Raw genomic sequence first — 21,901 nt, 5'->3', positions numbered from 1 at the left:
AGGTGTGAATGGGACCCAAAGCAAACGACGCAAAGTGCTGCTCAACCCTGCGCTGCTCAGGGGGACTTGTACACCTGCACCGATGTGCAAATCAACTGCTCCAAACACTTCACAAGCCCTAAAGCACCATGCTCTCCACTCACACGGATTTTTAACAGATTAGCAGCATTTTACGCATGAATCCCACGTGTATTTATATTACATCGTTTGCGATTGTTTTGTTGGCTGAAAGTTAAAAGTTAAATCCCCGGGGGATTTAATGCACTGTATATCCGTCTCCATAAACTCATGTGAGGCCGTAGCTGTAAGACAAGGACTGGCACTGCCTCGGAAACGCGGCACCGTATGTCCCCGTTAAAAGGGCGCAATCCGGAGGAGGCCGCGCGCTGATGCCAGAGGTCCGCAGCCAGCAGTTGAAATATCTGTAATTCCCGACTGCCGAACTGTTGGGGGTCCTGCCCCGCCCCCTTCGAATCACCCGACAGCTCGGTACCAGAGTACAGCAAAAGCGCTCTGCGTGTCATCAGAAGTATGGTGCAGCGGTTAGGGCACTGGGTTCCAAACTCTCCTGTGCCGCTGGTTCAAATCCCGGGCCGGGTATTCCTGCTATACTCTTAGGCAAGTTACTTATCTTGAACCGCTTCAGTAAACATCCATCTATAAAAATGGATAGGGCATAAAGAACACATAGGCTACGTTGTGCGATTCTCTCTGCATAAGGGTGTCTGTCTGGTAATGTAATGCTATGAAAAATATATTATTTCCTCATTGATTCCCAAAAGGGCCAATGACACTCCATGTAACTGAAACACTACAGCATCCATCATATGTATTTTTTCCTGATCCGCTATTTCTTTGACAAAAAGGCAAACCAGTCAGACTGTACAGGCGTATGACCAACAGTGTCGGCGGCGTGCGTAATTAACCGAAATAAAAAACACCCCGGCACGAGGAAGTACGTTGGTGCCGTCAGTAATAGGAGCAGAGTTTCCGGAACCTAACATGTACAGTGACTAATGCTTTGAGCCGCCAACACACTCACAATTAAATACTTCACAGTCTTTTCAGCACGCCAGCGCGTGGGTTTAGAGAAGTGAGTGAGTGAGGGTCAGTCGTGACACCAGAAACGCTAATATAACAACTACACAAACCGGAAAACACCCAAGTTACCGTGTAAACAGCCGACACTTTCTACAATAGCGCACCACCCACCACCCACCACCACACACTGGAGAAACCCCCGCACAATTTAGATAATCGAGGACGCGGGGGTTCCCACAATCACAGTCAAGGACCTACAATTAATCTAATAATAAACTAAACTCTCCCTCTCACACTGAAAACGTCGATATCAACATTAATCACGATTTACATGGCATGGCTATTTTTCATTTACCTGCCAAATTAATAGAAAACTACCTTAACCTACTGATTAGCCAGGAAAAGTAAGTTATTGGACAATACAGCTAATCAAAACTATACACGCATTTACTATAGACAAGCAACGCAACACGTTATGCAGCTTCTCGCTGTATCTGATAACCATGCGAGATTACTAAGGTTTGTCTTGGTGAAAGGAACTAAATAAAGAACCTATTGAAATGTATGGACCAGTTACCTGACAGGTTTCTGTGTTAATTGACTGCGTACATCCAAGGCAGGGTTAGGCTCTAAGTATTACATAAATTCCATTTATCAAGCAACACACTAGGCTACATATTGTGTGGAATTAGCTAGACGCGAAGGTACAGTTGTGGCAACGAAAATGAGACTAAAGTGTGCCCGCATTTTACAGACAGTGATATGCTGGCACCATTAACAGTTTATCGCGATAGCAAACTGTGCTAGGTGAACCAAAATACTGGTATAAAGACAACATCACCATTTATCGGCTTGCTGAGAATGTTAGATGTTGGCTAACTGTCTTGTGAACTAGGCTCTGTCGAGAATGTTCAAAAATAAAGACGAACAGAAAAGAATAACAAATAACAACAAAATCACGTTGCTGCTCAGACTGCGTATTTTTAAAGCCACAGGTCCTCCCTGATATATAGCCACATCATTCAATCCAGCTAACGTTAAAGCAGCGCACGCAAAATAAAAATGAGAGGTCTGTGACTTAGCACTGAACTCGGTCCATTCGTTATAGACCGTATTGACAAGAATAAACACGATTTTGGCTCTCTGATAAAGCCCGAGCAGCGAGCTAATGCCAAACTAACGATACGCGGCTACACAGCGATGGTTGTCGTATTAGCCAGTGTGCCACAACCAAGCAATTGCCGTTGTGTACAGACAACCAATTAACGTTATTGCTTTACATTCTAACAGTTTATTAGCCACGTATGCTGGATATCCTATATAGTATGTTAACTACACTAACGCTCGATAGTGACAGGGTGTATAAACCCACTAACGTCAGGCTAACAACACAATACATATTCCTATTTAAAAATAAACACCTAACCTTAGCGGAAAATACAGTACGTAGCCACGCCATTCTTACCTGGTAAGCTGCTAACGGTCGAGTAAAAATAAGATTTTTCTCTTTCCTTATCTCCGGTTTATCCGCTCCATGGGGAAAGGACTCCTTATTTACCCGACTCGCGCAGATCCAGACGAGTTTGCTCAACTTCTGCAGGCCTGGGTCTGTCTGTCACTGGCCTGCGGGTCCTCAAATTTTTTATTTAACCGGCGATGTCACAGCAATGAGTGGGCGAAACTGATTATCCCACGCAACGAAAGCTACACGTACAGTTCCGTTTATTTAGAGCTACATTATAACGTTACCATTCGCTGTTAACACTACTGATTCCTAACTACAAAAGCATTCAGAATCTGTGTTTTCGTTTGAGGACCTCGGTCGCCGCAAACGATAACATTTACGTCTATGAACGTACGGCGTGATAGCTGCCCGATTACTGCCTGAAAAAATGAAAACTTGTCACAACATTCGAACCAAGATGAAATGATCTGTTCTAATGGGTGGACGCAGTTCGTTTGATTTTGAAGACGCTGATAGCTTCAACCTTGTTTGTGTTAAGGAAAGAAGATGATCAACGAGGCTTGTAACTAGGGGGAAGTGCATTACAGCCAGCTTGTCCATTGTCTTCAAATAACTAAAATTAATTAATTGCACACACGATTAATCCGAAACATTAATTGGAAAATTACGCTACATGTATCAATGAAACTGTTTCCTCTTTAAATATGTTGAACGCAAAGTGGAAAAGAAAAAAACCAGTTAGACGTGATTTCAATATTTCTCTGTGAAGAAATATCCTATGCACTGCAAATTCAGTTTTTATATTTTGTAATAGTTTTTATTTGAATATTGCATTTGTCAACACTAACTCAACATTTAAATGGATACGTTTCATTATATAAAAATGTTCACTTTCTAAAATTCTATACAAACGTAGCCAGCACGATTTAGATCTCATGTGATAGAGATTTCTGTAATTGGAACCATCGTTCTTTAACAGTACTGCTGTCCATGCTGTAATTTGATATCCACCTTCCTTGTCTGATGTTGAAAAAATACACAATGCACACGACAGTTGGCTTGATAAATTCCGCGATTCAAATTCAACTGCGTTGACGATAACCGTGACCTAACTAGCTATCAGATACCGGCCTCAGATTACTTTTACTCTTTTTATGGCTCTGTTTTCACATAGTTCTTGAAATGTAGTGCAGTAGGCTAAGTGTCAAGTTTGTGTACTGGAAAAAGTGTCAAAGTGTTTTAAATGGAAAATGCACATTAGGCTGAATACAGGAGTGACACCACTTAATTAACACAACACAGCTTATGACTTAATTTTCAAATATGTGTGTTTAAGTGCGTGCGTGCACGTTTCAGCATTTTCATTACAATATCGCGCAGTCATAAAAAATGCAGCCATTTTAGAGCATCAATTTTTAAAGAGTGTAATTTGGGAAAGAGTTCAATGGGACCGGCTCCCAGAGACTCACAGCCAGCAATCCACACTGTTCCAACCCAAGGAGCACCTTATCGCAGAGCGCCCCCGTGTGACGGAATAAGGCCTGAAACATTTTCACGTCGTCAATACAACAAGCTCATAAACTAAGAATGCACTCGTGAACAAGAGCTAAATTCAAAAATGGCCATCATAGGTCTGTTACTTGGTAAATTAATATTGGGAGTTTACGATTTTAAAAAAATTCCACGAGACTTGAAGAGGGTTCACATACTATGAAAATATGTACACTTATTAAAATAGAAGCATACGTACACAGTAAAATGTCCTGTGTTAATTCAACTCTAACGGAGTAGCCTACGCTACACGAGTCCAGTAGGGACCATATGTACTCTGTAAGAGTTGATTTAACACGCAACATTTCACTGTGTAGCTCTTTACATCTACCAGATTCCCGATTTCTAATCCTTCTCTATGTCATGTCTTCAAAAGCTCAGAGATTAAGGTTTGTATTGTCTTGCCATCCTGATGAGTGACACATGACTGAAAATATATTTGCAGAATAAAAAGTAGTGACGTCGATGAAAATACGATTACTGAAATTACACTTTTTTAAAATCAAGAATCGAAGTCATGACTGAATTGTGGGACTGACCGTAAATTTTACTTTCTAGGCAACAATAGATGAACAAAACGGCGCTTTTCATCCACAAACACATATGTACACAACATTTATTACAGTAATGTTTATGCAAAATATATTCACATTAGACGGCGTAATTTCATTTGGGCTCGTTTTAAAAAGGAAGCATAAAAGTCAGTCAACTAAAATATATGAAAGAAACGTGAGGAAGAATTAACGTAGGCTACATTCAAAATAACACACAAAAACCACCAGGATAATCCTTCAGAAGACCAACCCCATATCATGCACACCGTTTAAAAAGACAATCAATATTATATGCAGGTTTAAAAAAATTATAATAATAAAGTGCAGGACCCAGGTCGTTGGAGGGAAACCGGACGAATTATTACTGTTATAAATAGTTTTCCCATTTGTCATCAAACTGATTCAAATTTCTGGTTTCCTTAAATTTTAAACAGGCCTACACAAAACATCTGAGGTCAATACTTGTACCAATGCGACGTGTTTAACTCCCCAAGTGCAATTTCCTCATAAATAGTCTGTATATTAAAAAATAAACATATCTTTAAAAATAAACGATAACTCTCTTCTCATTTGTAATAACCAACAAAAATCCAAAAAACGAAATAATTAATTTTCCTGCTCCATACACGGCTATAGTAACGGGACAATTCGAATTTAATTACGTTTGCCGTTCGCTTGAGCTTACCGGCAGCTCCACTGAGGACGTCACGCGTTTTCTGACACGAACCGCACTCGGGGGGGCACGTGAGTGCAAACGTTCAGCTCCGCGGGAGTTACAATCAACGCGTTCTCATTCTCCCGTATTGCCATAATTTCAGTTGCTACAATATAGTGCAATAATGGCAGTGTATTTTCGCTAAAATCCAAAGCAATGTTATTACGCTCCTGGGCCTCGTGATCACCGATTTACAGCTGTTTCGTCTACTTTCTAATTTGATGGGCTTGTGCAAAATTTTGCTAATCGTCTCCTGCCTGCAATCATACTGAGGTCGTTTTCAGGAGTAGCTGACTGATTCAAAATTATTTTCAATCCGTTTCGGTTAAGCGCTCTTTCTTGTTACATAGGCTATGGCGGAAAGGTCCAGGTTCGACTGGTTTTTGTCCCATTACAAAAAAGTAATATGCTCTGAAACGAAACATAATACCTCAAATATAAAAAAACTGCTTTCTCACACTGACAAAATGTCCCGCCTGTAACTACATGTAGATCACTTATGACCACAGTCATACACGTAATTTTCTGCAAATATATTGCACAAAATGACATGAATTGTGAAATGTTTTACAACATACAGGATGCATAAAATTGCATATATTAAAGAGGAAATGAGTGACATATTTAGGAAATCCTTCCATACACAATATGTCATGTACAACAAATATAGTTCTCATATTCTGGAGGCCAGATTTTTACCATGTATAGACATGTACGCTTTTCTCATAACTTTAACACAGGAAAAGGGATGATTGGCTCGATCAATTATTAAACCAAGTTAGCCAAACTCAGGACAAACACCGAAAACCAACCCCAAACCCATTTTTTGAAAGCCAACAGTAACAGCTAACAGACTGGGGCCAATGATGACCACACTGGGTAAATCTACAGCTGAACCAGACTGGCTCATTATAGCCCTTTCCCACTGTAGAGCTGGAACCAGGCTGGCTCATTATAGTCCTTTCCCACTGTAGAGCTGGAACCAGGCTGGCTCATTATAGCCCTTTCCCACTGTAGAGCTGGAACCAGGCAGGCTCATTATAGTCCTTTCCCACTCTAGAGCTGGAACCAGGCTGGCTCATTATAGTCCTTTCCCACTGTAGAGCTGGAACCAGGCTGGCTCATTACAGCCCTTTCCCACTGTAGAGCTGAACCAGGCTGGCTCATTATACCCCTTTCCCTCTGTAGAGCTGGAACCAGGCTGGCTCATTATAGTCCTTTCCCACTGTAGAGCTGGAACCAGGTTGGCTCATTACAGCCCTTTCCCACTGTAGAGCTGAACCAGGCTGGCTCATTATACCCCTTTCCCACTGCAGCGATGGAACCAGACTGGCTCATTATAGCCCTTTAGTGTAGGGCTACAATTCAGTAAGGCTAAAATGAGCCAAGCTGGTTCCAGGTTTAAAGGTAAAACAAAAATAATATCTCTACCCGTAGAGTCCACGCCGTCAGGAGGACTTAAAGATGAAACACTCAGAAGTAAAGTTGCTAAGGGCTCCTGGCTTACACTCACTCAAGGAAACATGCAGTAACTGTGAGGACCGAAGCGCTTCATCTAATCAAGAAACAATGGAGCTCTGAGGAGGGCTTTCCCACTTCTAATTTACAAGTGACTTGGCTTCATCCATCTGGTTGGCTGCTGCCAGCGCCAATCTCAGACTTCCACCAATAACACAGGTGGACGGAAAGGGGGCGGGAAGAGCGGGAGAGGCTGGAGGGGTGCTACGAGTGTGTTAGCGCGTCCTGGAAGCAGAGAGACCGAACTGACGCTTCCTGATCTCCATGGAGACCAGAGGGGAGGCAGATGCAGGGTTAGGGGGCGTCGGCCGAGGCGCTGGCGGTAACCGGGGGCTCGGAGAGAGAGTCCACGGGGGTGAGGATGATCTCCACCTCCTCCTGCTCCTGCTCCTTCTCCTCCGGCAGGGTGGAAAGAGGAGGGGGGTTGGCCTTCGCCTCCCGCGCCATGGGGGCCCGTCTGATGACCTCCACCGTGGCCCCGCCTACCCCCCAGCTCGGCCCCCCCGGTTTGGCCGGCTGGCCGCATGGGCTCTGGAGCACCAGGGGGCCCTCCGGGGTGGGACGGGCGTCGCCACTGGCCCCCGGGCGGTAACACTGCACCACCACACTCTTCTGCTGCCCCTGGGGGCTGTCCGTCACGGCCGTGGCCCCTCCTCCTGTGGCCGGGAGGGGCGGAGCCTCCAAAGAGGAGGCGGGGACTGCGCTCAGGAAGCGGATGTGCTGGTCCTGGATCACGATCTCCATGATTTCAGGCTGGGGGGGCTGCTGCGGGGGCTGGGGGGCCAAGGAGGAAGAGGAGGAGGATGAAGAGGAGGAGGAGGCCTTCTGGATCACCCCACCGGTAAAGGGCGAGAGGGTGTGCCCGGCAGGGGAAGGGGGCAGCAACTGCCCCGCCTCTTCAGGGCGTGGCTTCCTGGGCCGGCCCCTCTTCCTCTTCATGGGTGTGGCCCCAGCCACATCGACGGGCGACGGGTCCGGGGCCCGTTTAGGGGCCGCCAGGCGGGACTTCTGCAGCACGCCGGGGCTGGGGGCTGGGCCAGGCGTGGTTGTCACGGTGACGGGCGGGGCCTTCTCCCTCTCCGGGTAGGAGAGGCTCACCCCAGAGGGCAGGATCATGTTGAAGACGGCGGTGGCCCCGCCCGGCTGCTGGGGCAGCGTAGTCATGGTGATGGGCAGGGTGACCTTCAGCGCGTCCTTGGGGGCCAGCGGCGGGGGGGAGGAGCGGGCGCAGGCTGGGGGCGGGGCCTTGTCCGGGACCGAGCCGCGGGGCAGCAGCTGGGGGTAGCGCTTCATCACCGCCTCCACCTGCAGGTCGCGACCCCCAGCCCCCGCCCCCCCCGCTGTGCCCCGCCCTCCCTCCGCCCCCTTCACCGGCTTCTCCCCGTGAGCTGGTTTCCCTGGTGACGCCTGGTCGCCCCTCTCTCTGTCCTTCTGGAGGAAGGAGAAATAAACACACCCTCTCACATCATTACATCAGAGGTACTCTTGTAATGACTGTGATACATTGTTTCGACTCGTAAGGACCGTGACACACTATTTCTACCTTGTTTTCAGGCCCGCCTCCTTCGCCGTCTGCTCCGCCCCCTTTTGCCGGGGCCACGTTCCTCTTGATCACCTTATGGGGCTTCGGGGAGCCACCTGAGGGCAATTTAAAGGGGGGGGGGGGTGTCCAGTGAGAATCAGAGTTTAATGCAAGGTCATAATGAACACAGTGCTCGACACCCCGCACTGTGTATGACACTGGGTGGCGTCAGATGGCGTCATGCCACACAAAATACTGCAGCAATTGGCTGATATTTATAGTCTGTGAACCTGCGTCTCTCCTCTCTCAATGTTGGAAGGACTGTGAGCACACCTATGGGAGCAACATATGGCCCTCGGCCTAAAGCCCCAAGCTAAAGTACAATATGAAGAATGCAGAGCTGGAGGCAATCACTGCCAAAACAAAGAAATAAGCCAATCTTCACAGGTACTTTTGTTTTATATTTATAGTTAAAATCTTATTACTTCTTTCTTAATAAGACAAAAATATTGGCCATGAGGTGAGACAGTTTTTATCTCATCTCAACAGTAAAAAGTGACTTGGCCAATATTTACTACTTCAGAGAAAAAAAGAAGAGTCTCGAGACTAAAAAGACTTTTTTGCAGCGATGACATTTCAGGTATTTATTTTCAGGGACTTGCTTCATAGAGGAAGTCCTCAGATGGCCCGTGTTAGGGCCCCAGACTGCCAGCTGAGCGGCCCGCTTTAGGAGCTGGTTTTGGGCGCGGCCCGTCGGAGGTCGGGGGGTGCGGACGGACCTGCCAGGGCGGCGCTGGTGATGAGCTCGGCCTGGCTGCAGCGGGGGTTGACGATGTGCTCCTGCACCAGGAAGCGCGCGATCTCCACCACGGTGTCGAAGGAGCGCTTCAGGATCTTCTGCGCCCAGTCGCAGATGAGCTCGCACGCGGCCTCCGTCACCTCCTGCTTGTACGTCTGCACCAGCTCCGTCAGCTCCGACTGCGGGAGGGGAGGGGCCTCGCGTTAACCACGCCCACTTCTTCACCGCATCACAGCAGCCTGCCACAGCCACCTACTGCTAACCGCTCATAGGGCAGCTAGGCTAAGTGGTTCTATGTGTTATGTCAGGCGCTGTTATAAATTGTATAGCATTTATGTTTGATTTTGGTTCTAGATTGGTCACAATGTTCATCTCTCCTATGATTTGTAAATACTAGTTATTTGCTCAGCTCTTTTCCTTTAAGAACTGTTACTTCTCTTTTTAACGTGTTTGACCTGTGAAAACCTTTTTTCACGCAACAGTCTACTTCCCCCTTGGCAAATCACTCCGGATAACAGAATCTGCTAAATACTGTAAATGCACTGTAATGAGGAAATGAAAACCCAGGGAAAGTGTTGGGTTGGACAGAACGGAGCTTTTATAGACGAGCATGAATTAAGGAGTAAAGAAGCTGAGGGCCATGGGAAGGGGCCATGCCTCACTTTGAACAACCAATCAGTGGGGTGGATGAAAAATGTAAGCACCAATCAGCAGGCGGAATCTTACTGGGTCATTCTTGAGGTCCAGGCTGGGCAGCAGGGGCATGTTCAGGACGCTCTTCCGGCGAATTCCGCTGTAGCAGTACGTGTCGGCCGCAGAGTCAAGGAGCCACAGCCTGCACTTTCCTGATTGGCTCTGAAGCAGCCAATCGTTCGATTGGCTCCCACTTTTATCATATGTATGGGGGACCAATGATATCACAACAAAACAGTCACAGCTACAATGTGCAGTAAGGAGACAGGAATGTGGGTGGAAAATCAGGAGAGCCCTCACCCTTGTCTGGCTATAATGTAGGACCAAATCCAATCAGAGCTCATGAGCTCCCACCACTCAACAAGAAAGCAGACCTGATTGGCCTCTGAGATGTAAAAAAAAAAAGCCAGTATTGGCAACCATGGTTACCACAAAATGATTATAATATGAAGGTGTGTCAGTGGCTGGAGTGATTGACAGGCATCTCTGGATCTAAGACTGACCTGGTGTGCAAAACATGCCCCAAACTTTTAAAAATGTACCAACGAGAGGGCATTTGCCCAATGAGTTGAGCAGTAACAGAAGCGGAATGCTGTGGAACATTAATGCAACACAGGAGGCAAAAGGATATTTGGACTGGCCCCGCCCCCCCAGCCTGCGGGCTTTGATGTTGGGGAAGATGTCGCGGATGATCTTGCCGAAGTTGGCGGCACTGAGGGAGCGGTACTGGAGGTTATCACAGTATCTCCTTGGGGGGGGACAAAGAGACGAACAAAGCACGCTTACAAATGTTTGTTTCTTTTCTTCGAAAAGACGGCGTAATTTAGGAACTTTATATACAGATGTAAAGAAAAAGTATTCCCCAAAGGGGGCGAACGTTTTTCAGAAGTTTGATGATGATCCCTTGGGACTCCATGACGGACCCCAGTGTAGAAGCCCCTGATGTACAGTAAGCATAATGTACCAGCCAGTACTCCAGACTTAACCTGTAGGCCTTGAACACGTCCTGCTTCTTACTTACCTATAGGCCACGAACACGTCCTGCTTGGGCTGCATGCTCATAACTTACCTGTAGGCCTCGTACACGTCATGCTTCTTACTTACCTGTAGGCCTCATACACGTCCTGCATGGGCTGCATGATCCTAACTTACCTGTAGGCCTCGTACACGTCCTGCTTGGGCTGCGTGCTGCTAACTTACCTGTAGGCCTCGTACACGTCCTGCTTGGGCTGCGTGCTGCTAACTTATCTGTAGGCCTCGTACATGTCCTGCTTGGCTGTACGTACCTGTAGGCCTCGTACACGTCCTGCTTGGGCTGCGTGCTGCTAACTTACCTGTAGGCCTCGTACACGTCCTGCTTGGGCTGCGTGCTGCTAACTTACCTGTAGGCCTCGTACACGTCCTGCTTGGGCTGCGTGCTCCTAACTTACCTGTAGGCCTCGTACACGTCCTGCTTGGGCTGCGTGCTGCTAGCTTACCTGTAGGCCTCGTACACGTCCTGCTTGGGCTGCGTGCTGTTAGCTTACCTGTAGGCCTCGTACACGTCCTGCTTGGGCTGCGTGCTCCTAACTTACCTGTAGGCCTCGTACACGTCCTGCTTGGGCTGCATGCTGCTAGCTTACCTGTAGGCCTCGTACACGTCCTGCTTGGGCAGGCAGGTGTCCGCATGCTCCTCCAGGTGGCTCCGGATCCAGTTACATGCGTGCAGCTGGTCAGACGTGTTGAAGGAGTTGGAGTCACCACCGCTGCGCGTCAGGACAACACAAAGCACAGATCCCAGATCAGCCTGGGGGCCCAAACCGGCTGCCCGAACAGCGTCTGCCACTGTTCTCTAATCAGCAATCAGAGGTGAATCAGCTGGTCACCATAGTAACAAACACATTCTCAGCATGTTTGCTTAGTCATAATACCCCTGAGTTCATTACAATTGGGCTTGGTGTGTCTGTGGGCTTGAATATATGATTCAGTGCTGTGGAGATCCGCTCCTCATCTGGATGGCTAATTTCACTGGAGTCCAGGGTGAAAGGCTTAAGCCAACAATTTTAGCCCATTCAACCTATTATTAAGATCAGTAAATCTGTGTAGTCCTGAGGTATAAAAACAATACCATACACTGACATTAAAAAAGCCAGTGTATTATTTCTGCAGTGAGGACATTTTACTTCAAAACTGAGAAGCCGAATCAAAGAGGCTGAGATGTGAAATCTGTAATTGTCCTCACTGAATACATTTTTTTCCCCCAAATCATTCCAACAGTTAAAGTCTACGTGTTTGTGCGTTCCCCCTAAAATTCTGAGAAGCTAAATTAGCAAATTTGTCTTCATAAAGTACCTCAACTTCATGTACTATTGCAATTCCTCGTTCATGTCCATCTATCTGTCATGCTAAACAGACGCAGTAACCACACTCTACCACTAGAGGTCATGGTTCAGTCAGATCGGGCGAGGGCCCACACCCCCGGCAGTAAGTGCACAGTAAACAGCATATTTCCCACCTCTTCTCGGTCGTCCCCGGTCCGGAGGGCAGCTGCAGGTACAGGTAGAGCTTATCGCTGTCAGAGAAACGCTGGACCTCTTGCTGTAAAGACAGAGGGAGCCAGAGAACAGGGTAAGGACATGCATATTACAGGGCGAGCCCCAAACGCTGCTCATTTGTAAATGACACTTGATGGTGGTGGATATGTTTTTGTCATCTTTACATCTTCATACGTTCAGCTAACAAACTGAACCTCCTTTTCTGACATAACACCATTCCCTTATTTTATTATTTTAAAAAAACAGGACTTTGCAAACAGGTTCAATGCCCAAATTATGTTATTTTGCAACCACAGAAAGCTAAATCTTGCTCCATTTATGTATCTAGTTTTTACCGTCATGGTCAGAACTCAACGTGAGACTGTAGATATGTTGGAAAAAAAGTAATTCCCCATTTATTCTCTCTGATCGAGGAGAGCCAAAGAACACTGTACAATTATATCATACATAAATCAACACTATTGTTAATTTTCCTGCCCGGAAGTCTGGCCTATTCACAGTGAACCCATTGTTATCACGAAAATGCAGCTTCACATAGAATCTTTGGGGAGAATGAGTGGGCTTGGGTGACCTGCATATTTTTTGGACCTGCAGAATGTATGAATATTAAATTAATATACATGTTCATTTCTATAGGCACCTAGCCTTCTGAGTAGAGGAATACAAAATTTTTTGCGCCAAAATAAATAGCATTATTCCAAATTAAAACTCACCAGGATGAAATCCACTTTGCTCTGAATGTTCTTACTGCAATAAACAAAAAAATATGTGAGGGTGCAAAATCTGGAAGCAATGAAGGTCTAGTTCAGAAAACAACAAAGGTTGAAGTCCTCAGTCAACACTGTTAACTATAAATTATGAAATCCAAAACATAAAGGGGCAATTACAATCAACTTAGCAGGGGTCTAAACCCTTAAACAACAGAACTCCATATAAACTTCAACAGCTGCTGCTAAACTGTGGAAGCAGTGGTTCAGCTGTACCTGCCGAAATTAAGTTCTGTGGAATTGGGGTTTAAATGATTTGTAGTTTTTAGTTAGATAAGTTTTAACCGTGTAAGAGTAGGTGCTTTGCAATGTTCTTTTTTTTTGAAACTCCAAGTCAGTGTTCTAGAATTTTCAGTTACCAGCAGTGATTGTTACATCAGCATTAAAATGTTCAGTTAAGAACATTCTAATCACATATATGTGATCTCACAACCTACAGGGTTAAACTTGTGCTAAGCTGGCTGCAACTGCCCAGTAGCTTTTAGAAGACCCAACGGTCGAGTGTCCTGCACATGGTAGCACAGTTAAGGGCGCCGGGAGAAGATGGGGTCTTACGAAATGTTACTCCTCAGCTTCCGGAGCAGCATGCTTGGCTCGGACCCCACCTCTGCGAGGTCCAGTCTGGGGGCGTCCCGGCTGGGCATTGCTGCCTGAGGGCCGTCTTCCGCCATGGCTTTCCGCTCGTCGCCGTAGAAACCCGCATCCGGGTACCACCACCGGGAGATCTACGGTTGGGAGCACAAGAGCGTAAATAAAATAGAGAATCACATCTTTTTTTTCTTCTTTTCTAAATTTTTGCTTCTGGATTTATTTATTTTTTTTGGGCCTACACAGATTCAGCCCTGGCAAAGAGTTCAGAATTCCAGGAAATCATTTTATTCAGACAGGTATTTTACAGAAGAAATTCAGGTCAAGTACTTTGCTTAAGGTGGGAATCAAACCAGCAACCTTTGGGCCAACAAACCCAGTTCCCTAACCACCATACTGTAACATCACCCTGTTTAATAAAATGATTAATGACAATGTTAATATCAGTACTATTACTAATAGTAAATGTAGTAATATTAGTATTAGAAGTAGTATTACTACTATTCATAATATTTCAAAAACATTATAAAAGCACAGCACCTGGTATTCAATCAAACAATCTTCTGGATAAATACCAATGTTTCACAAGTAATATAAACTCAGCTGCAACCAAACTAAAAAAGGCAGACTTTAATGGCACATTAGATCCTGAATGTTTTTTATTCTAATTATTTAATTATTTGTAGATCTCATTGTTTAGAGTACGGTTTAAAAAATACTGTTTTTTAACTATGCGGTGCTGTTCACCTGTGAAAATCAAAACTTTCACTTTCAGCTACGAGCATACCTCCCTGCTGGTTGTAACAGCTATGTATGAGGATTTTAAGTATTCTGCTCCATATATGATTTTACATCAACGACGGAATTAATGTTCTTTAAATCCTGTTAACAGATTATCAAAGTCAGTGTGCTGATACTACGGCACGAATTCCCCCAAATTCCCAACGCTTAGTTATTCTTCAATGAAACGAGACTGCGGTCCCTCCCACTACGACACGAGACTTCCAATGTCTGAACGATCGAAAAAAATAGACCCGCGATGTCTGCTTCACAGCACATCGGTTATAAGAACAGAGATTCTCCAAATTAAAGTTATTTTTTCAGTGCATCGGCGCTGAATTACTAGACGATGGCTGTAAACATGAGTTGCTAATCATACAGCTAATACTATCTTGGTAACGTCAGTGCTTAATCGGACACAGGCTACTACGGTAACTACGAGAATGTAGCTGGCAAGCTAGTAGTAAGCACGTTCGTAGCTAAACCAGGCACCTTTACAAATTCTGAATCCACGAAACACGCCTAATGCACAAGTCTAGTTTTACTCTTTTCCACATTACACGCTAGCCATGTTCTTAATTGTGGTAATGTTCGTGTGTACGTGCTTAACTTTTTTCATGTTCTTATTGGCGTACAGCATGCTATGGTCATGCGCCTACAATTTACATACTTCCCGCTTTCTTGGGTTTTCGACAGCGCACTTGCGAGAGCCAGACACAGATTGTAGTTCACCAGTTAGCAACCAGGCTAACTCACTAAATTCGTAAACGCACGTTTCGTATGTAGTAGATAGCAAGATACATTATCGCAGCGTTGTGAAATGTTGACAGTGAAACGTTACTTGTAGCAATAGCTGGCTACCTAGCTGGTTAACACATGTAGCTAGCATACTGTAGCTTAACATTTCATCTTACAGCGAATTAGCTACGGACATGTTATTACCTGAATTCGAAAGAACATCAACTTTTCTAAATGCACACAACAAAACGATTTAAATTAAATATATATATATGAAGATTTTCAACAATGTTGCTGCGGTATTTATTTTATAAAAGAAAAAGAAAGTACCTGACTCAAAGATACGGCAAAAATCCTCTTTCAGATTTTTTTATGATTGGACAACTGTGTCATATCTGCCTGACTACAAAGTAAATGTCAATTCTTATTGGCGAATTGTTTTCGCCCTGCCCGGATACATAAAGTGTGTTTAATTCTATTGGTCAGACGCCCATATTTTCTTGTTAAGGTTTATTGTGATAGGAGATAATTTGCAGATCTGCCCAGTAACCGAGCTCAAGATTCCTATCAGAGTCTGCCTAGTGACAAAGATGTGATTGGATGGTTTTATATGCCGAGCTTTTCCGTCCGATGTAAGGGGGATCTGCCCGTTTTACGTAAATTCACGGGTGTCAGTTCGGAGCATAGACCGTATAAAAATAGGTTCGGAGCTACGAAGGCGCGCAATGTGGTCCGGTTTTCATGAGCAAACAGTGGCCCCAGTTATTAGAAGCATGTAATGAACAACATTGCTCTTTGTGATGCTGGCTTTAAAATGATTCCTGTGAATAAAAACGGTTATGTTAAAGGTCAGGAAATTGAAAAAAGCGCAGAAAACTCACATTCTCGTGAATAAATGGCAAAGGTGATTCGGAAATGGATACTTAATTCAAGGCTTTACGGGCTTTTCAATTCTTGTTTCAAATAGCGTCCACGAAGTACTTCATTGGACAGGGGGCTCAAATGTCATTTTTGATTCAGCTGTTAGAACTCGCGGGGGACAGACCGTGAAAACAGCAAAGTCTTCCAATATCCCATGTGTCCATTCACTTGCCAGTATTAAATATGACTGCCAAATGCAATACATTTCCTCGGACCATGTATGTCGTCATTTCCGCCAGTTTTCAAAATGGACCCGAACGGAATGAAGCTGAGTTTTTGGGAGAATGGCCCGAAACCCGGTCAATTTTATTCATATCCAGGCAACAGTAACCCCACAGTTCCTGGATGTGGACCCGTAAGACATACACTGTGAGTATATTTTATTCTTACGTATAACTTTTATGTGGGAGAAACGTTTCAAGACTTAGTTCCTTGGCACTTTCGTTTTCCCTCTGAGCCGTGCTGTATCATCATGGTGGTGATAATTAGAATAGGATGCTAACTAGCTAGCCACTGTGTCCGATTCGTATGTGTTTCAGCCTTTTTTTAATGTAGTTAATTAGCTTCTTGGATTAAGTTTTAACATCATTGCGGTAAGTGTTTGCGTTTCTTTAACAGTCTTGTCGTTAAACCTGAATTTATGTTCGCGACCTAACGTTAGCTAGCTGGCTACTTGTCTCGTCTTCTTACTTTAAGTGACCGAGTAAGTTGTTGGTTAACTAATTGCGGAATTGTTTTTAACTAGTCAAATCAGATTTATGTTGAGTAGCAGTATTAAGTAATGTGCAATAATATGTGAAGATTAATGTCTGCTTCCTGAACTAAACAGCGACTTACCATCGCTAGTTCTAACTCAGAAATGATTGAATAATCTTGCGACCTAGCTACCAAGATATCTCTGTATTGTTATTTTATATAGTAATGTAAGTCAGTAACTTGTAGTTATTACCCACTAGACAGCCCAACTTTGCTTTTTCTAACCAGAACCATGTTATATTACACATTGTAACCATAACTGAATTGTACTGGAGGACTATATTTGTCTCGACAACAATACCAGGTAGTGTACATAATTCACCAAAACTGAGTGACACACTCCCTCTTTCCCGACCTTTAGTAACCCCATGGTGACGGGTACGTCTGTTCTGGGCGTCAAGTTTACCGGAGGCGTGATCATCGCGGCGGACATGCTCGGCTCCTACGGCTCCCTGGCCCGTTTCCGCAACATCTCGCGTCTCATGAAGGTCAACGGCAACACCATCCTGGGCGCATCGGGCGACTACGCGGACTACCAGTACCTCAAACAGATCATCGAACAAATGGTGTAAGCCTGGCTTTACTGGGGTTTGCCTGAAGCATGTGTTACAGCAGTATTCCACAGACAGCGGCTGTAGTATCTTTAAGATTAAGATTAGTGAAGAGTCGTTTAAGGAATAGGTGACGTCAAGGCATTCTGACATAATTCTCTTTGTCATTAACTGTCACACCTGCCAACCTGACTCAAATCAAATTCTGTTTGGGGACCCTCAAAGGCTTAACTTGATAATGATCGTCATGGCTTTTTTTTTTTGTATACGAGGTGTGGCTATTAAATAATGAGACTAAAGTTGTAATTCAATTTCAATGAACAGAATTTACATTTCAATTCCTTTCCCCTTCAATATATTCCCCTTCTGCAACTACACACCGCTGCATTCTGGTCTTCCACTGATCAAAGCAGTGCAGTAGGTCTTCTTCCGTTAGTTGTCTCAGTAGCTCCATCGTTTTCTTCTTCACTTCCGGAACAGACTCGAAACAGGTTCCCTTGAGTGCAGACTTGATTTTAGGGAAATTAAAAAAGTTGCATGGTGCTAGATCAGGTGAATAGGGAGGGTGGTCAAGTACTGCGATGCGTTTCTCGGCCAAAAACTGCTTCACTGAGAGTGCGGAGTGTGGTGGCGCGTTGTCCTGATGAAGGATGAAGCCATTTTCCCACAGCTGTGGCCTCTTTCTTCTGACCCTTTTAGAGCAACAGTGAACCAACACTATTACAAACAGGTTCTAGAAACTTTGCGAGAAAGGGTCAGAAGAAAGAGGCCACAGCTGTGGGAAAATGGTTTCATCCTTCATCAGGACAACGCAGAAGGGGAATATATTGAAGGGGAAAGGAATTGAAATGTAAGTTTTCTTAATTAAAATTGAATTACAGCATTAGTCTCATTATTTAATAGCCACACCTCGTATACAGTTTTTTAAAAAAACCTGACACACTTCTTAGTGGGGGGGGGATCCAGTTTTTTTGGGCACTTCTGTTTGTTTGTTTAGCTGCCAGTAAATTGATAATTTTATCAATACATTCATTTTCTGGAGTCATTAGGAGTGTGCAAACTCAAGTGCACCTTGTTCCTTGCTGAGAGCCAACCTTTTGGGCAACCATGTTTGGCGTGTCCAGGGGACCGTAGATGATGTGTCGCACTCTTCCTTGCGTGCCCAGGATCGATGAGGAGCTGCTGGGAGACGGCCACAGCTACAGCCCCAAGGCCATCCACTCCTGGCTCACCCGGGTGATGTACAACCGCCGCAGCAAGATGAACCCGCTGTGGAACACCGTCGTCATCGGCGGCTTCTACAATGGAGAGAGGTGAGGCCCGGCTGGGGGTCCGGAACGGGGGGCGCGGGACGCCGGGTTTCAGCAGGCGTGGGCCTGGCTCTGGTGTCTAATCCAGACCGCCCCGAATGTTGGCTGGTGTGTAGTGGGGCTGTAGTGTGGCCCGTGGAGGGAGGGTGTCAGTTGCCGGGACTGTCCTTGTCTCATGCGGTTGCTGTGGTCAGTTGGGCTCTTGCAGTGCAATGTGCTCCTTCAGTGCCCAAACGGCGCTGCTCAGCTGGTGGGCAGTGGTGTGAAAAGACACAGCACTTTGCAGCGCGCGATTCATCGGATGACCGTGTGCTTCTCTGCACGGTCCCAAAAGGACCGAGGTTGTTGCGGCAGTGACAGGTCTACGAATATTCAAGACTGGGAGAAAATAACAGGCATGAAAAATGTAAAATTGTAGTCTGCCCTCAACATTTATCTGTAAGGGAGCCACGGCATTAAGCCTTTTCTCTTTTAAGCTGGATTTATACTTCATTGTACGACCATTTTGACAAGTGTCGCATGATGTTTTGCATTTACACTTCGGAAAAGGGCTGTGAGGGTTCTGTTGTCTCTCTGGTAATGAGACAAAATTACTGAGAAACAGAGCAACATGTTTTTCCGTTGAAAATACGTCATTTCTGCCATGCAACACTTGTCAAAAGTATAAGTCAGGCATTACTTTTATGTAACTGAAGTTCTGTTTAACCATTTAAAGAGCGGGTTTTTTAACGTTTTTTCAAAATTCTAAGTCAGTGGTCTAGAAATTCATTGCTATCAGTCACCAGTAGTGATTGTCACATCAGCATTAGAATGTTCAGTTAAGAACATTCTAATCGCATATTTATGATCTCACACCTTAAACAGAGGGTGAATTCCACTCAACCCCCCCCCCCCCCTTTGGTTTTTCTCCCTTCAGTTTCCTGGGTTACGTGGACAAGCTGGGCGTGGCCTACGAAGCTCCTACAGTGGCCACAGGGTTTGGGGCCTACCTAGCACTGGTGAGAGGGTTTTGCATCTCCATGAAAGGTTTTCTTTTCCCGAAAGTGCATTGGACTCCGATAAGGGAACGCTTATGTGTTACATTGGCATTTGTATTTATGTAGGTTTACATTCGGTGTAATAGTGGTACCTGTCTGTTAGGTGAAATGTGACTATGTATATGACCATACAACTGTGTAGCTCCTTTGGAACCTGAATGTGTAGCGTAAAAACCGGGTTACCTGTGTGAGAGATTTGGTCTAAGGTATCACTAGTATCTGTGTGAAGGCGCAGGTCTGACCCTTGTGTGGACACAGGTGGAGGTGTAAGTGAACGTGTATGTGGGTTCAGGTAACTGCAGCTTTGCTAACCCTGTGCTCTGGTACTTGTGAGAGTTCAGGTGAAGGTACGAGTGGTGCCTGTGTGAGGGTTCAGGTGTAGCTCAGCTGTCTGTGTGTGTATTCAGGTAAAGGTGTAGCTCTGGTTCCTTTGTGTAAGTTCAGGTAAAATTATTGATCTGGTTTGTTGGTGTGAGTTCAGGTAAAGGTGTAGCTCTGGTTCCTGTGTGAGAGTTCAGGAAAAGGTCCGACCTCGGTCAAATACGTATTTGTTTTGTATTCAAATACTTTTCTGCGCTTTACTGATCACTGATCTTGTCTGATGTATTGGAACCAATGAAATACTCTCAAAAAGTGCAAACCCTGCCTTCTGGTCATATTGGCAGGCTCAATTACACTAGGCAAGATCAACAGAGCCCAGAAAAGTATTTGAATCCAGAACAAATACGTATTTGACCCAGGTCTGGTAAACATATGTAGCTTGTGTGTGAGTTCAGGTAAAGTTGCAGCTGTGTGTGTGAATTCAGGCAAAGGTGTAGCTGTGTGTGAGAGTTCAGGTAAAGGTGTAGCTCTTGTGTTTCTCCTCAGCCACTTATGAGGGAGGTGGTGGAGAACAAGGTGGAGATCACCAAAGCGGAGGCTCAGGCGCTGGTGGAACGCTGCCTCAAAGTGCTGTACTACCGTGACGCCCGCTCCTACAACAGGGTGAGTCTCAGCCAATCACAGCCATCCTCCAATCAGAGGAATCGTCTGCGGTGAATTTTCATTGGTAGAGGAGGTAGTAAAGCTTGTAGGTGTCTCATATACATCCTATTCATTTCACAAGAACACAAAACTATTCTCGTATACATTAAGTTCAGAATGTACACTGAATATATAAGCCACAATTATTATATGCAGCACTTCAGAATGTCCATTTCCTAAGCGTGTCTACAGTTGCACTTGTGGAATGTATGGGTTTAAAGGTGACCCCCCAGTGCCCCGTCGAAATGAATTTACTAATGGATTGGGCTAATTTTGTCCTTTTGCTCATTTCAGCATGAGATTGCCATAGTAACAGAAGACGGTGTGGAGATTCTGGGGCCTCTGTCTTCTGAGACAAACTGGGACATCGCCAACATGGTCAGGTGAGCAGTGTCCCTTTAGTTTGAGAAGGAAGTCCCCCGCAAAAAATACTTTATTAAAGTGGGATGAACATACAGAATGCATGTGTGGTGAAAGTCTAACTCTGCAGCAAGAATTAATGACATCTGCCATGTGTTTCCTCCCACATTCTTTGACTTCTGCAAATTTGACCTGCATAAGGTATAATTTTAATACTTTATTTTAAAATGTAACACATTCCACCCTTCTTTTTCAGTGGGTTCGAGTGATTCTACGTTGTTCCGGTGTCTCCAACCCCTCCCAAAATATCCATCTGTCCCTCTACATTCTACCACTAGTGTGTCTACTCTGTAACCAATTTAGTTTTTTTGTAAAAGGAAAAATAAATGTCAAATCCATTCTGCCTTTGTCATGACTTGAGTCTGTGAAATTGGATCTATATAAACTGCGTTCAGGTAGTCAGTCATATCAGGTCAACTTTCATATGATTTTTCACCCAGATCTGTAGAGGAAGTGGTAACCCCACCCTGAGTGAGCGTACTGGTGCCTTCTGCAAACTGAAATATTAACCCCCCCCCATGGATGTGAGCCTACCTAGCACAGGGTTAGCATGCGCCTCGGTCACTGATCAGAGAAGTGAGGAAGCTGCAGGGCATCACACCAAGCAGCCTCCAGCAG

The 21,901-nt window shown here is 45.1% G+C and overlaps 3 protein-coding genes across 7 annotated transcripts in view; 1 reads left to right on the top strand and 2 right to left on the bottom strand.

The window, feature by feature from the left end:
• The window catches only part of LOC135261837 (phosphatidylinositol 4-kinase beta-like), a 40,271-nt gene extending 37,221 nt beyond the window's left edge, over positions 1-3,050 (bottom strand). For 2 of the 3 annotated variants that reach the window (XM_064348481.1, XM_064348482.1), the window contains exon 1: positions 2,507-3,050. The gene's annotated coding sequence lies outside the window, so the exon portion shown is untranslated. The remainder of the gene's footprint in view (positions 1-2,506) is intronic. The other variant, XM_064348483.1, reaches the window with a different exon arrangement.
• A 1,529-nt stretch (positions 3,051-4,579) lies between these two features.
• rfx5 (regulatory factor X, 5) lies at positions 4,580-15,694 on the bottom strand. Of its 3 annotated transcripts, none has more exons than XM_064348478.1 (10): positions 15,596-15,694; positions 13,715-13,884; positions 13,106-13,139; positions 12,353-12,435; positions 11,481-11,603; positions 10,490-10,606; positions 9,892-9,970; positions 9,146-9,344; positions 8,388-8,482; positions 4,580-8,275 (listed from the first exon to the last, which is right to left on the bottom strand). In XM_064348478.1, exons 2-10 carry the CDS (start codon positions 13,828-13,830, stop codon positions 7,139-7,141), a joined length of 1,983 nt encoding a protein of 660 aa, XP_064204548.1. In that variant the 5' UTR covers positions 13,831-13,884; positions 15,596-15,694; the 3' UTR covers positions 4,580-7,138. The 3 variants fall into 3 exon arrangements, with proteins under 3 accessions (XP_064204548.1, XP_064204546.1, XP_064204547.1); XM_064348476.1 differs by having other exon boundaries at positions 15,470-15,606; XM_064348477.1 differs by having other exon boundaries at positions 4,580-8,272; positions 15,470-15,606.
• Positions 15,695-16,395: 701 nt separating this feature from the next.
• psmb4 (proteasome 20S subunit beta 4) lies at positions 16,396-21,624 on the top strand. Its single transcript, XM_064348480.1, has 7 exons — positions 16,396-16,555; positions 17,304-17,510; positions 18,660-18,806; positions 19,720-19,801; positions 20,708-20,824; positions 21,158-21,246; positions 21,480-21,624. The coding sequence occupies exons 1-7, from the start codon at positions 16,407-16,409 to the stop codon at positions 21,490-21,492; spliced, it is 804 nt and encodes a 267-aa protein (XP_064204550.1). The 5' UTR covers positions 16,396-16,406; the 3' UTR covers positions 21,493-21,624.
• Positions 21,625-21,901: the final 277 nt, after the last annotated feature.

The sequence above is a fragment of the Anguilla rostrata genome, chromosome 8 (genome assembly GCF_018555375.3).
Source record: "Anguilla rostrata isolate EN2019 chromosome 8, ASM1855537v3, whole genome shotgun sequence".
Lineage (NCBI taxonomy): Eukaryota > Metazoa > Chordata > Actinopteri > Anguilliformes > Anguillidae > Anguilla > Anguilla rostrata.
Note: the sequence above shows the minus strand (reverse complement) of the source record. Positions and strands in the feature narration are given on the sequence as shown.

Excerpts from the sequence above, each read along its gene's own strand:
- rfx5 (XM_064348476.1), bottom strand. Across the intron at positions 9,971-10,489 it reads GGGGGGCGGGGCCAGTCCAA|GTACTGCTACAGCGGAATTC; the intron begins ATATCCTTTTGC and ends TGCGGCCGACAC. Across the intron at positions 8,276-8,387 it reads GAGGCGGGCCTGAAAACAAG|AAGGACAGAGAGAGGGGCGA; the intron begins GTAGAAATAGTG and ends TCCTTCCTCCAG.
- psmb4 (XM_064348480.1), top strand. The coding sequence starts at position 16,407 with ATGTCGTCATTTCCGCCAGTTTTCAAAATGGACCCGAACGGAATGAAG. Across the intron at positions 16,556-17,303 it reads GGACCCGTAAGACATACACT|TAACCCCATGGTGACGGGTA; the intron begins GTGAGTATATTT and ends CCCGACCTTTAG. Across the intron at positions 20,825-21,157 it reads ACGCCCGCTCCTACAACAGG|CATGAGATTGCCATAGTAAC; the intron begins GTGAGTCTCAGC and ends TGCTCATTTCAG.